Source organism: Ochlerotatus camptorhynchus, unplaced genomic scaffold (assembly GCF_037179485.1).
Source record: "Ochlerotatus camptorhynchus isolate MF236.1 unplaced genomic scaffold, CSIRO-AGI_Acam_v1.1 ptg000101l, whole genome shotgun sequence".
Lineage (NCBI taxonomy): Eukaryota > Metazoa > Arthropoda > Insecta > Diptera > Culicidae > Ochlerotatus > Ochlerotatus camptorhynchus.
Window position 1 is genome coordinate 902,476 of NW_027040591.1, and position 13,605 is coordinate 916,080.

The 13,605-nt window shown below is 41.1% G+C and overlaps 1 protein-coding gene across 1 annotated transcript; it reads right to left on the minus strand.

Annotated features, from left to right (window-relative positions):
* Window positions 1-726: 726 nt before the first annotated feature.
* LOC135699003 (uncharacterized) lies at window positions 727-12,400 on the minus strand. Its single transcript, XM_065219178.1, has 4 exons — window positions 12,245-12,400; window positions 12,076-12,183; window positions 1,870-2,620; window positions 727-1,801 (listed from the first exon to the last, which is right to left on the minus strand). Exons 1-4 carry the CDS (start codon window positions 12,398-12,400, stop codon window positions 1,695-1,697), a joined length of 1,122 nt encoding a protein of 373 aa, XP_065075250.1. The 3' UTR covers window positions 727-1,694.
* Window positions 12,401-13,605: the final 1,205 nt, after the last annotated feature.

Here is a 13,605-nt window from a genome sequence, read left to right on the forward strand (position 1 = left end):
AATCCTCTACTTGATCCACCATGACAAGTTTTTCGGTTTGGAGTTGGAAAAACACCGGCTTCTTCTTCTTCTTCATTCCTTTATTTAACGTCGGATTCTGTTCCGCAATCTAGTGCCAATCACCGACGGACATCGATTGCCATCCATTGACGGCAATCGAATGTGCAGGAAGGCAGCTTCCACACCTGCGTAGGATATCGCACCCATTCAATGGGCCGGGACCAACGGCTTTACTTCCCTTCCGAAGGAAGACGTGACCAGAGATTTTTATGCCTCAGAAAAATCCCAAAATGGGTGTTAGAGAGCAGTCACGCTTACCACTACACCACCGGTGCCGGCAAACACCGGCTTGCTGGGATTAGGATACAAATTGTCGTGAAATTTTGCAGAGCAAAACAAAAACAACAACGAGTACCGTGTTATCATTATTCGTTTCGGTGGCATTAGGTCACACACACAGTCACTGTTAATGAGCAGTCTCACTAACACTTATGCTTCAAAGTTCCATCTTTGTTTGATAGAGGCGCTGTTTTCAGTGATGTTTGCCATTTGTATGGGAGAAGGGAAAAGTTGCCAGTCTTCCTGATTTGTAGTCTTCGCTTTAACTTAAGGGACCACAATAAAGCCCAATATGGTTAGATTTTTCTGTCCTAGAAAAAAAAATGTTAAAGTGTGTCACACAATGTTGTTATAAACGCAAAGGCACAATGCAAACAGCGATCAGTGTTTGGTTTCTAATAAAACTTTATTTCAATATTCCACAGTAAATTGCAATTCGCTTATTATGAAGGATCATCATCAACAGGTTTTGTTGTAGTATTTTGTGTTTTAATTTACAATAATTTCACAAATATTGTTGATTTAGGCAAATGTAATACATAAATCCGGTATGACATAGAGCCACACAATCTCAATCACAGACTGTGGCAACTTTTTTTTTTTTTGTTTTCTTCTTTACGAATAATTTACAATCATATGAACATAAATTAACATATTATCGCATAGTAAAAATCCTTGTTTGAGAACTAACATACATTCCTGCAAAACACTACTTCGGTTTAGGTTTTTCTCCATTTGATGCACTTTCCTCGTAGGTAACGTGTTTCTTATCCTAAACGGGTTCGTTCGTTGAAGCGTAGCGGCAAATGTAGGCATTTTAGTTTGTTTTCTGCGGGTACAAGCGAATTTTTAAATCATAGACAAATCTCCTGACGGAACTAATATCACATTCGAACATGACTATGGATTTTTACGGAATTGCGTCCCGAAAGCTACTACATTCAGAGATTGGGGGAAAAAAGTTTCAATTATGACAAACTACTCTTTAGTATGAATTGCTTGCTTTTCAAAATATAGTTGCACATCAATCGCATAATCGGGGCTTCGAGGGCTCTAATTTCCTAACTTGTCTTTTACTTTTACATTGACATCCTCTGTATCACGTGACGTTGTCACCAACAATCCAACGCACCAATAATTCTAGTTTAAATTTGTTCCATACTGACCGTCCCGTACCACGTGCTCCGGACTAACATTTTACTGTTCCGCTTTCATTCCCTAGGTTCCGCAATCAAATGGTGAAAAGTTGTTTTTTTTTTGGTTTTAATTGTTTGTTATTGTGTAAGTGCGTGCTTGCATCTTCTATTCGAAATTTAACATAAATAAATCATTTAGCTGGAGGATGACCTCAGCTTTCAGTTAACGATATCCTCCAAATTTTGAATATCGATAACCGAAATGTGATTACCGCCGAATTCGGCAAACTTGGCGTGCTGGTGCAGATCGGCCGATCGTTTGAAAACTGCGGATGGGAGAATAAGAAGAACCGAATTAGTTGACGTTTAAAAGGGTAAAATTTACACAACTCACCTCCAGAAACTAGTTTCTCCAACCGGTAGATCTTCATATCCGCGCACTCGCTGGTGATTCTCGGCGACACGTCGTTCAAATCCTTCAGTTCCGGCGTGATGACACGCATGTTCTTGCGAACCGTGCTGGTGTTGATGTTGTAGTATCCGTTCCACATCTTCTCGATCAAATCCCGCAGCGACTTGGGTGGCAGCACGGTTTCCCGATCCAGTGGCATCAAGAAGCACCGACCGTTGTCCTTGTCGATGATGCCGGACTGGTTGTACTTGAAATCGTGCAGGAAGCGACCCTGGCGCTGACCATGGAAAACTGGAACGTTGATCTTCGAGTAGTTTTCGTCGTCGGACAGGCCCAGTTCGAATTCCTCCTTGAAGAATTGATCGGTCACGTCCATATCGGTGTCATCCAAGCGTTGTTTTATTTCCTGGAACTCCCTCTGCATCGGCTGGACCAAGTCTTCAATTTGATCGAGTTGCGAATTGACATCATCGTGGCGAAGCATCGCGTTCATGTAGAACATATTGTTGTCGTTGACGTTGGTGGAATCGTACGGGATCTGACAGAAACCGTGGAATCGCAGGTGGTTGCTAGAGTGGGCATACTGCCGATAGTAGAACACACCGGCAATGATTCCCAGCGACGTCACCAGCAGGGCAATCAGAAACAAGATGTAGGTGGTAGCCGTAGAGAAACGACGGGCACGGCGGATCAGAATAATGCTGGACGCAGCCGATTCGTCATCGCGGGAGACCTGTCGGCAAAAATGGAAACGGTAAAATGACACTTAATTAGTGAGAGGTGACTGGGGCGCTGACTCTAAATAGGAAGTTTCGGTGGTTTCGGTTCACCGGTTACAAATATGACCTTGAAATTTTATGGTTTTTTCATGGTTCAACGCGTAAGAATGTTGTTTTTGGCAGAAACTGAACATATAGTGTATCAATGTCGATCAACATTGAAAGTAGGGGATCCAGAGGCAAGCGTGTCACCCTACCGGTTGTGCGCTCTACATATAGTTATACATCAAGTGTATTGCCGTTGATTAGGTCCCACCGGAGCCCCGTGAAGTTTTTGCCAGATTTGGCGAGTTGCCACTACAGTAAGAATGCTATGTCGCGATAATGGAGTAGACGTCAATGTATTGAGGTATCATCATAGCTAAACTTAAGAAGAGTGGAAAGGTGCTAAGTATGCTATTTCAATGGCCAGATACCAGTTCACCAGCAGCTTGTGCAGAAGTTGATGGCACGTATCAAGCCCAAACTACGAATTTCCATTCGAGAGGAATAAAAATCACGAAACGATTTTTTTTTGTGGTGATCACAGTGGCAGCTTAAACTCTACACTTGACCCCTTTTATTGATAAATTTTGCTTCTATGAGCCTCTATTTTAAATCAACACACAGACGTTCCTAGGCTATGGTGCCCGTTTGGTCACTGTTGTTTTTGTGTTGATCCAAATAGTTTTGATAATACAATTGCGCATTCTTTTTTTTTTAAGGTTGATTTTTGTCCCAGTCTTGTCTTCTGTCGTCACTTATTTTGTCATTTTGTCTTGTGTATTGTGTCAACTTGTGTTTATTGTCCTTCCCCATCTGTTTAAACTCGTTCTGTTACTCTGTCATGACTAATTTCATTGATATATAAAAATAGTAATATCAATTATACGATAATATGGTTATTTCTCGATTACTTTTTCAAAGGGACGCATCAGCTCCTGCAAACAATGCAAACGGCGCAACTGGTAGCTCGCACACGCCTACCAACACCACCAGCAGGTAGAGGAAAATATCCCCTATCTGATGATAGTGCCAGCACGCGCGGGTGAGCCACCAGCCACACCAAATCGACGATCAAACGCACCGCCCACAAAAGCCGACACGTCCCTCTGAAAAAGTTATCGAGATTTCTACTAATAATGAATTATTGACAACTACCTCTCATGATCCTTGGCTCCACTATGATTTTAACTTGCCACTTTTTGATTATTTATCAAATACCTCTCCGAGTATATAACACCCCGATGCCTTGTTGGTTTCTGGTCTTATTTGGATTGGTCCTGAATTTGTTTGATATCCTGTTCGAAGTAATTCTATTCCTTCTCGTTAGTCAATTGAAATCCCGTTATTTCTTTGAGTTCCAGCTTGTACGTGTCTCACGACATTTGATTCGCCATTCATAAAGATAATGGGTTAAAACATACATAAATGTAGATTGGTATTAGTATTAGAAGCATAGATAACTTAGTAGAAAAATAAAACTAATAGGTATATAACTAAAAGTGCAATGGATAAGTGTTAGTTCCGGGATCATTTTAGTGTTATTAGTTATGTTAGTTTTGATCCGTATTCAGCCCTGCCGGCCCCTCCAGCACTATTTGCAGCAATTGTGATAAGATTATGCGACACTGCTACTACTACTATGTTAGATGTATGACTTGTCAATTTTCGCAACGCAATGTCTTTCAATAAATCACTCAATCAATTTGATGTTTGAAAATTTGCTCAAAAGGGTTTTGTTGAAACATCATACCTTACCGAAAACTAAAGCACAACAATCCTAATTCTTATTTCAAACCTATCAACATATTTAACACATCTTTCATAAAACTTCACTTGTTCGTAAGCGCCTGGTTGAAGATATGACTTTCGCTATTGACATTGTATGTAATTAACAAATACACTAAATAGGAAGATTTATTATACAACTTAAAAGGCTAGTCGCCTCCCTAAGCGGACCCCCCGCGCCCTATCTCTTATGTTAATTAACTTTATGAATTCTCTAATTGAAGTTTATTTAATAAATAACTGAAATCTCTAATCTACCTACACAATCATAACCCATGCTTTTAAACTAAAATTTAACGTGTTTCAAGTAAAGAGATGAACTAGCCTATGGCTAAAAATCTCTCTAATAAAGGAAATAAAAAAAAAAAAGTGTTTCAAGTACTTCTGGCTTTGACATATATTAATTATATCCTTGTTCGTCCCAGGTGACACCTTCAAGTGACTAAAATGCTTCACTTTGAAGTTAGTTTCCAAGCTAATTTTAAATTGTATATTGTATAGGGTAAATGTTCCAACTACGCTCTCACGTTTCCATTATGTCGCACCACAAAAATACATATGGGTATGTCACAATAGCAGCACACCATAGTGGAAATCCCGAGTCATAGTTCAAACATGAAGCACATATAAGATTAGTTACAATACCATGTACAAAAATGGTGTTTAGCATTGTTCCCTAAGTAATACCAACCGGTGAACACTCGTGTTTATTTCAGTTACCGTGGAGACGTAATTTGTGATTAGTCTCGGTCCCTTTCAAACTGTATCATTATTTATGATTGGTTCTTATATTTGAAATGACGTTTCACCACAGACAAACAGACATAACACTCGTAAGTTGTTCATCGAACAAGCATTTAACGAACAATTTAAAAGTATCGTAGTTGGTAGTACCGCCACCTGTGGCGCGCATAGTCAATTCCCTTGCGTATGACGTTTACACACTACCGCCATCTGTTCAACGTAGTGCCCACCACTGTGTACTCAATAGATAGTGGTAATGTTTTAGTGACGATGTTTTACAGTGAGAAATATTCAATGTGTTATGTCTGTTTGTCTGTGGTTTCACATTCATCTAGTGATGGCGAGAGTGATGGTCGATTTTCATTCGAATAATCGATTAATCGATTATCGAACCGAAAAGTAAAATATTTGTAATCGGTTATATTATGCCGATATAAGCATTAACATCTCCAGAGGATCATCACCGATCGTTTCAAACATGTGATGCACTCTCTTTGGTGGAAAAATGACAGCACAACTAACAAAAAATAATCGATTAGTTGTTAATCGAGTAATTAAAATATGGGACATTTCTGATTTTTGTGTGATTGTTTTGATCAAAATGAGCGCAAAATTTCATCTCTACGAGGGGGCAGCAAAACCACAAAATTACCTTGAATACGGGGGGTATTCATTGGATAAAAGGGACCGTGAAAGAGTGTCCTAGTTATTCTTCCGACAGTTTCATCTTAGTATTCATCTTTGGTAATACCTCAATGAAAACAACAATGAAAACTTGTCACGCAAGTAGAAGGAGCACTGTTGGGCACTTTCTGAAATATTTCAATAGTATAATTCCCTTGCAAACCCAAATAAATCTATCTGCGTAAAAATAAATAAATTAAGAGTGATTTGCGGCAAAACCCGCCAGTATCGCACCCAACGTCAGTGCCTATACGTAAGCGTACTACGACGCGGCTCTCAATCAAAGGAGTAACAAGTGTGATACTATCACTGCTAGACTAGATCTTTGGTTCTCTCATGCAGTGGTTTATCAGAGCGGGGAAGCTTAGTAATCCCCATTGCCTGCCCATGGCGCCATTTTATCGCGGCATGAGCCAACAACGCCGGCCATAAACTTACCGTCTCCAACACTCCACTAAAAAGCATGAAATTAAGCCCGCCCACCAGCAACAAGGTGCAAAAACTAGCCAAGGGGAGGGGAATAAAAATCACGAAACCCATATTGTATCTTTAAACTTTAACAAATACATCAATGCTTGGGAATGTGGATGATAGATGGTGCTAGTGCGCATGCAAAATAAGCTTGACGATATTTTTTGAAGAATTTTCTTCTAAGAGTTATGTCTGTTTGTCTGTGTTATAGCTGTTGTACTGAGCCTTATGCCCCGTACAGACTATGACCTATATCATGTCAAGAGCAAATTTTCATTACGTCGAATGTAAAAGATAAACAAAGTCGAGCTATCAGTGTCAATCGATGCTCCTGCTATTACACTATATACTGTCCGAATATAGGATCATATCCCATTTTTAAATTTATTTACCAGTCGAATTGCTTTTTGACGTAATCACCTTCCGATCAAAATAGTTTTCGATGTTACTTAAGTCATCCGATTTCTATGGAGATGCCGTTTGCCTTAAGTAACAGCACTGAGAAACCCGTGAAAAGTGTACTTTCGTCGTTTCGCTTTCTCATTATTAAAGTGAATAAATCGAACTGTTTGTTGCTAAGATGATTTCGGTGGTCCTAAAATGATGAATGGGCTGCACGTAAGGAGACGTAATTGATAATTCTCCCGAATATCCTGGTAAATACACTTTGACTTAAGTAACAATAGGAGCCAACAAAAGACGTATAATAACTTTTGACTCAAAAACCAGTATTTCTTAGCATGAAAGCTAGCGATTTGCCTTTGTATGATTAAAACCCGGCTGAATATGTTAAACATTGCTATCACTATGAGATTATATGTGTTTAATTGGAAATAGGAATAACTTTTCGGTCATCAAAACAAAACTTTATTTTTCTCGGATCGGTGCGAATGTTACTTACGACATAATGAAAATTTGCTCTTGATGTAATATAGGCTGTCTTGCAAAGAGCACTGACTAGTTTTCACTGGCCATAGTCTGTACGGGGTATTATGCGGTTTCACATCTGCACTTAGACACGCATGGATGAACCTTTTAGACAAGCGTATATTACTGGTAGAATCAATGTAGTGTATGTGATATGGTTGTTATAATATACAGAATAATTTACTTTAATTTGTGTGAAGTCGACAAAGTGCATTTGACAACACTGGAAGGATTTATACGCGCCAAGAGCAGTTGAGCATGAGCTTAGGAAAGCTCCGAATTGGCGTTGACGGCACCGTCGAAAACTTTGCTCTTCCAGCAAATTTAGACAGTTTCTTATTGGAATTTTCGGTGGAGTGAAAAGGTAGTACAAAGTCCGCCATGTTTCACGCACAGTCTGACGTTTGCTTATGGATTTTCTCATAGGAGTAAAGAGCTACAGAGTCGCCGTCAACGCCAATACACGACTGTGATTCATGTAATGAAAAACGAAGATCGGCTTCGAGACGACCAAAGCATCAGGTGAGAGAGATAGATGCTTTGGGATAGAAGAGTGCAAAATGATGGATGAATGGTTCATCGCGTTCGTTCAGGTTGGCTAGTCGCTCGTCTGAGGATTCTGGTGACTAAGGCTGTGAACCATTTGCCGAGTTAAATTTAACTCGTGGTTAAAAGTGACATTTCGAAAGTTATTTTCTATGTTCGAAAATCCCCGTGCTGTCGATCGACCGGTTTTCGAGCCATGGTCGTCAAAATTTAACTTCTTGTCTGTCAGAAATAACCATGCTCGGATAGCAGGGTTAATCGATAACTTTTCATCTGTCAAATTTTAACCAAAAGTTAAAATAATCCACCAAATGGTTCAGAGCCTAATTAAAGCGGACGGACGTTGCAGATCAACGCAGGCTGGCGTCGTTCCAGTGGCAGTGCAACCTCGATTTGAGTTCACGACACAGTCGTGTTCAGCATGCCGTCAAAACAGGAAGAACTGTGCGCGCGCATTGTACAATGTGGTACAATTCTTTCAAGCGACCGAAGATCGTGGAAATAAGTGAACGGTGGATTATCCATGGCTGTAGCTCGGAAGAGAGATAGCGTTCGTCCATCGAAGATAATGAATAAGAAGACGCTCCGTCCGCTGCACAACATGTTCAACAATATATTTCGAAAAGTCTGTTGTTCGAAATCACACATCTTCAAGACTCTAAGGAAGGAGGGAATAGTGTAGAAAGAAACCCATGTCCCCAGAGTACACTGACGAGCAAATCCAAACCGTGAGATCACAATGCCGCTGGATGACCCGGAAGTAGGGCGGAAAGCCAACATCTACCATATGTGCCAAAAAAAACCGGAATCCGACAAATTTACCACAGTGCCGTCCTATCGAAGATTTTTTCGGTCTATTGAGCTCCATGGGATAATTGGAAGGCCAGGACATCAGGCAACACACCGAAAGGATCAAAAGCTGTAGCCGGAAAATTGATGTGGCAGCCATCCAACGGTCATGCTCCAAAGTCATTATTAAGCTGTGCCGCACGGCGGACCACGGACCGTATGCCAAACTAAGCTCAGTTTGAAGACTTAAGTTAACCCGTATTCGTGGAAGACGAAGCCGTTAACGTGAGAATCCATGATCTCCCTCCGAAAACACCTAGCACGGTTATTATAGAAAGTATGCGACCATACGGTACTATCAACAATCAATATGAAACAATTGATTTTAAATTGGCTCACTACTTGACTAAAGGGTATCCACGATGAAATTGCCACACTATGAAATTGCTCTAACTTTTTAACCGTTGGGTAGAATTTAATGAAAATTTGGGTGGATTTAGTTAATAGTGCATTATTTACATCCTGCAAGTTTTAAAGTCCTGTGATCAAAACTCGCGGAGTCGAAAGAACAGCTCGTGCGTGATAAAATCTTGCGCATTCATCACGAGAACAAGGATCTCTCGCATCGTTCCATCACTAAAACGTTGGGAATCGCGAATTCCACGGTGTCGCGAGTGATTAAGCGGTTCGAGGACCGGTTGACCACCGATCGGAAGCCCAGAAGTGAAGGAAAAAGTATTCCGTACAACACCAAAAATCACAACCGCGTAGTTGGGGCCTTCAACCGAAATCCGAACGCCTCCGTTAGGGATGTGGCTAAGAAGCTGCACCTAAGCCGAAGTTTTGTTCAGAAGGCCAAAACTAAGGCTGGGCTTCGAACGTTCAAGGTACAAAAGGCCCCTAATCGCGACGAGAAGCAGAACAAGTCCGCCAAAACCCGTGCCAGGAAGTTGTACCTCCTGACGAAAGTTGAATGCTGCATCATGGACGACGAAACATATGTGAAGGCCGACTTCAAACAGATCCCCGGCAACCTGTTTTTCACGGCCAAGGATAAGTTCAGCGTTCCGGACCATGTCCGCACTCAGAAGATGTCCAAATTTGCGAAGAAATTCCTGGTTTGGCAAGCCATCTGCACGTGCGGGAAGCGGAGTGCACCTTTCGTGACCCAGGACACGATGAACGGACAGGTGTACATAAAAGAGTGCCTCCAGAAGCAGCTGCTTCCTCTCCAGAAGGCCCACAACGTCCCAACAATCTTCTGGCCGGATTTGGCCTCATGCCACTACTCCAAGGACGTGCTGAAGTGGTATGCGGACAATAAGGTCAATTTCGTGCCGAAAATGTTCAACCCTCCCAACACTCCGGAGCTCCGCCCCATCGAGAAGTACTGGGCGATTATGAAGCAGCACCTTCTTAAACGACCTAAGGTAGTGAAGACAGTCGAGGAACTGAAGAAAGTATGGGTTTACATGCAAAAAACGGTTGATTCACAGGTTGTACAGAATCTTATGGCCGGGGTTAAGGCCAAGGTGCGGGCATTTGCGTATGGACTGTAAATAAAATACGAGTAAAATGGTAAAATGAAGTTTAATAGTTATTTCTCAATCCCTGAAAATTTGATGGCAATCGGATGAAAACTCGAATTTTGCGAATCAATTTTGTGTGTGGCAATTTCATCGTGGACACCCTTTAAACCTTACGAAACAGATTTCACCTGAATTGAATGCAGACAATCAACATTCAAGGCTGACATCAACATAAAGAGAAATTGCATTCGTAAAAAATCCAAGTGTTTTAGCGTCTCTGAGAAGAGTCAATTTATTTTTCATAACAACTTTAATAGAGTAATATCAACAATCAATACGAAACTACCGATTTTAAATTGGCTCACTACTTGACTAGTCGAAATTCTAGTACTACGCAATGTTTGTTTTGATTCGCTATGAAAGTTTGGCAGATAAAATGAGGGGTTATTGGTTTTTCCTATGTTTCGATGGGTGAATCGATTAGCTTGGGACCGAAGAGAGTACCAGAGCTGAGCCAAAAAGTTGAGCGCCTTTTTTCGGGACCTTCTAGTCTTAGAGTTACCTCTATGGTAATATCATAGAGCTAACTCTAAGACTAGAAGGTCCCGAAATAACGTGCTCAACTTTTTGGCTCAGCTCTGGTACCCTCTTCGGTCCCAAGCTAATCGATTCACCCCTCGAAACATAGGAAAATCCACTAACCCCTCATTTTATCTGTCAAACTTTCATAGCGGATCAAAACAAACATTGTGTAGTAGTAGAATTTCCACTAGAATGAGGTACGTTGTGTAACCCCATTCTAGTATAAATTCCAGTAGTACGCAATGTTTGTTTTGATTCGGTATGAAAGTTTGACAGATAAAATGAGGGGTTAAAGGTTTTTCCTATGTTTTGAGGGGTGAAGTTGAGCACGTTATTGCGGGACCTTCTAGTCTTAGAGTTACCTCTATGATTCTACTATCCACAAACGAAGTGACAGACGGCTAACTGGCGAAGAAATCCATTAAAATAATGTGGTTCACTGTAATAGAATTTTCTTGGAAGCTTGTGACATCATCCACCAGATGGGTTAGTTTTTTTGTTTTGATTTGAACAAAGTTGATTTTGTGTACAATGATTCTTTGACAGTGTGCAAAGAGTGCGTATCATTTTGTCATTTTTTTATTTATATTTTATTTTCACTGAAGTCTGAATACATTAAGGTTACAGCAATACACGTTAAAATATAATGTATTGAAGATGTCTGCTGATGTTTCCTACATTACAATTTCTATTCGGGTTTCAGTTTTGAGTAGAGTGAAAGAGATAGAACCAAAACATTCTAATACATTTGGTGAAAATGCTAGTACAATCCAGTAGTAGTGTTGCCATGTGGTACAATCCAGTAGTAGCGGTGTTGCCATGTGGTACACTGAAAAATTGAAATAGCAGGTTAGTCACCAAAGTTTTCGAGCCGCTCCGTCTGTCACTTCGTTTGTGCTACTATCTATATGCAATTTTCACACTGCCGTACCACAAACGAAGTGACAGACGGAGCGGCTCGAAATTTGATTTGACGCACTTACATTTACAATTTTCGAGTGTACCTCACGGCAACACTATCTACTCATATGTACTAGATTAAACTAGGGGGTACCGCCTGTTATCCCTTTTTCTCTAACGAAAATTGAAAGGGAGAGCCTGTTGTCAAACAGCATGTCATTATATCGCTTCTTTTGTATAATGAAAGACCATAGGCCAAAATGATTAGGGATGAACACATCGGGTTAACATTTGCTTACAAGTAAACGATGTTGAGCTGTCAATGACTCGCGCTTGTTGCAATTGTTGCTACAGATTTCTTCAGTCCGTGCTAGAAGCCTAAGTCACAGTCATTCGCGACCGAGAAGACATAGACATCGTTGTTGGACGCCAAACAGAACCCGGCCATACTCGGTATGCTGGTATACATTCACTCCTCCGTAGCGGAACTGGAACGATCCACCCAAGCTGCCGGATATCAGTTTTGTCTGCTCCAGCTTCTTCTTATTATTCTGCAGAACCAGACAGTGCGAGTACTGGTCGTGTTTGCCAAACCAACCGGTGGAATACTAATCTGAAAGCCGATTTCTTAGGCACGTTGCATTTGTCGCAGTAGATCGTCACTTGCCGCTGCACTTTCATGGAGCGGATTACAATCGTCGTGGCAGTAGTTTCGTCGTACAGATCGATCACTGGATCGATATCAACCCGATAGGTATGGCCGGCATGCTTCGCGTAGTGACGCTCGCTCATGTCACGGGGAATCCTTTCCGAACAGGCGGCGCATTGAAACTTCTGTACGAATCGATCGGGACATAGGATTTGATGTCACGTTTTGTCTCTTGTTTTTGAATTGCGGACTGTTCGAAAAAAGTTTAAAACTCTGCAGGAAATTCAAAAATATGAAGCTTTTTTTGAACTTGTACAGATAAAGTTCTGTTAATCTCATTTCTTTTTTTTTTTCCTTTGATTTGTTTTTCGTCGATCTGGTTTTCCGTACTGAGCACCAATGCTACCGATGCCAGCACTGATAAAAATCCCCTTATACCTTTTGGCAAATTTCCATTGCTGATTATTCATAAAATGTATAAGGCTACCACCAACCAAAACATTGATAATTGTATCGTTAAAAACGAAATTTATTATTTCTCCTTTCCAATATTAATAACAAATTCATTGTAATTTCGTTATTTTATTATAATTTTTTTGCGGCCATCCTCGGTATGCATTCGTTACTCCGTAGCGGAACCGGAAGCTCTCGACGAGGGCGATCTAAAGGAGGAAAATTTACTCCAAAATCATGCCGAGATCCATCGAATCAAAAAGGCGATCGACGTGCTGGAGGTGAGAATGAAGGAGGATCGGATGAAACCGATTTTTTTTAAATTTATTACGGCTAGAGATGCTGTATGTCAAGCGTTTGAGCATGATTGCGGTACGATGCACTATTCTGGACTGGTCTACTATACGTGGCAAAACTAGTCATTATACCTGCTACGTGTACCTTGTTACCTGAAGACGAGGAGGGAATCTTCGGATTCATGGAGGAGGACATCAGAAATGAGGAAGCTCGTATGCGAGGACAAAAGTGTTACATCTGCAAGGGTTGATGCATATATTATGTCACGCTCTAGGGGGGGGGGGGGGGGGTCTAAGATTTTGTGACAAGCAATACATTAGGTATAGGAAAAACGTCACGATAGGGGTTTCTCTTCGATTTAGCGTGACATAATTAATGCATGGGCCCCAAGGAACGGTATGCGAACGTTTTGTGTTGCACGAAGAAGTGCTTCCGTTCATTTCAGACGCTTTGTGGGATGCAGAATGAGTGCCTGTCGCATTACGTGGATACGTTCCAGTCGTGGTGCGATAAGCACGTAGCGCTGGTGGGTAAGATGAAATAATCCGGGACCGAAGCCTGTGGGATTTGCTACGATGAGATGGGACCGTACAGGAAG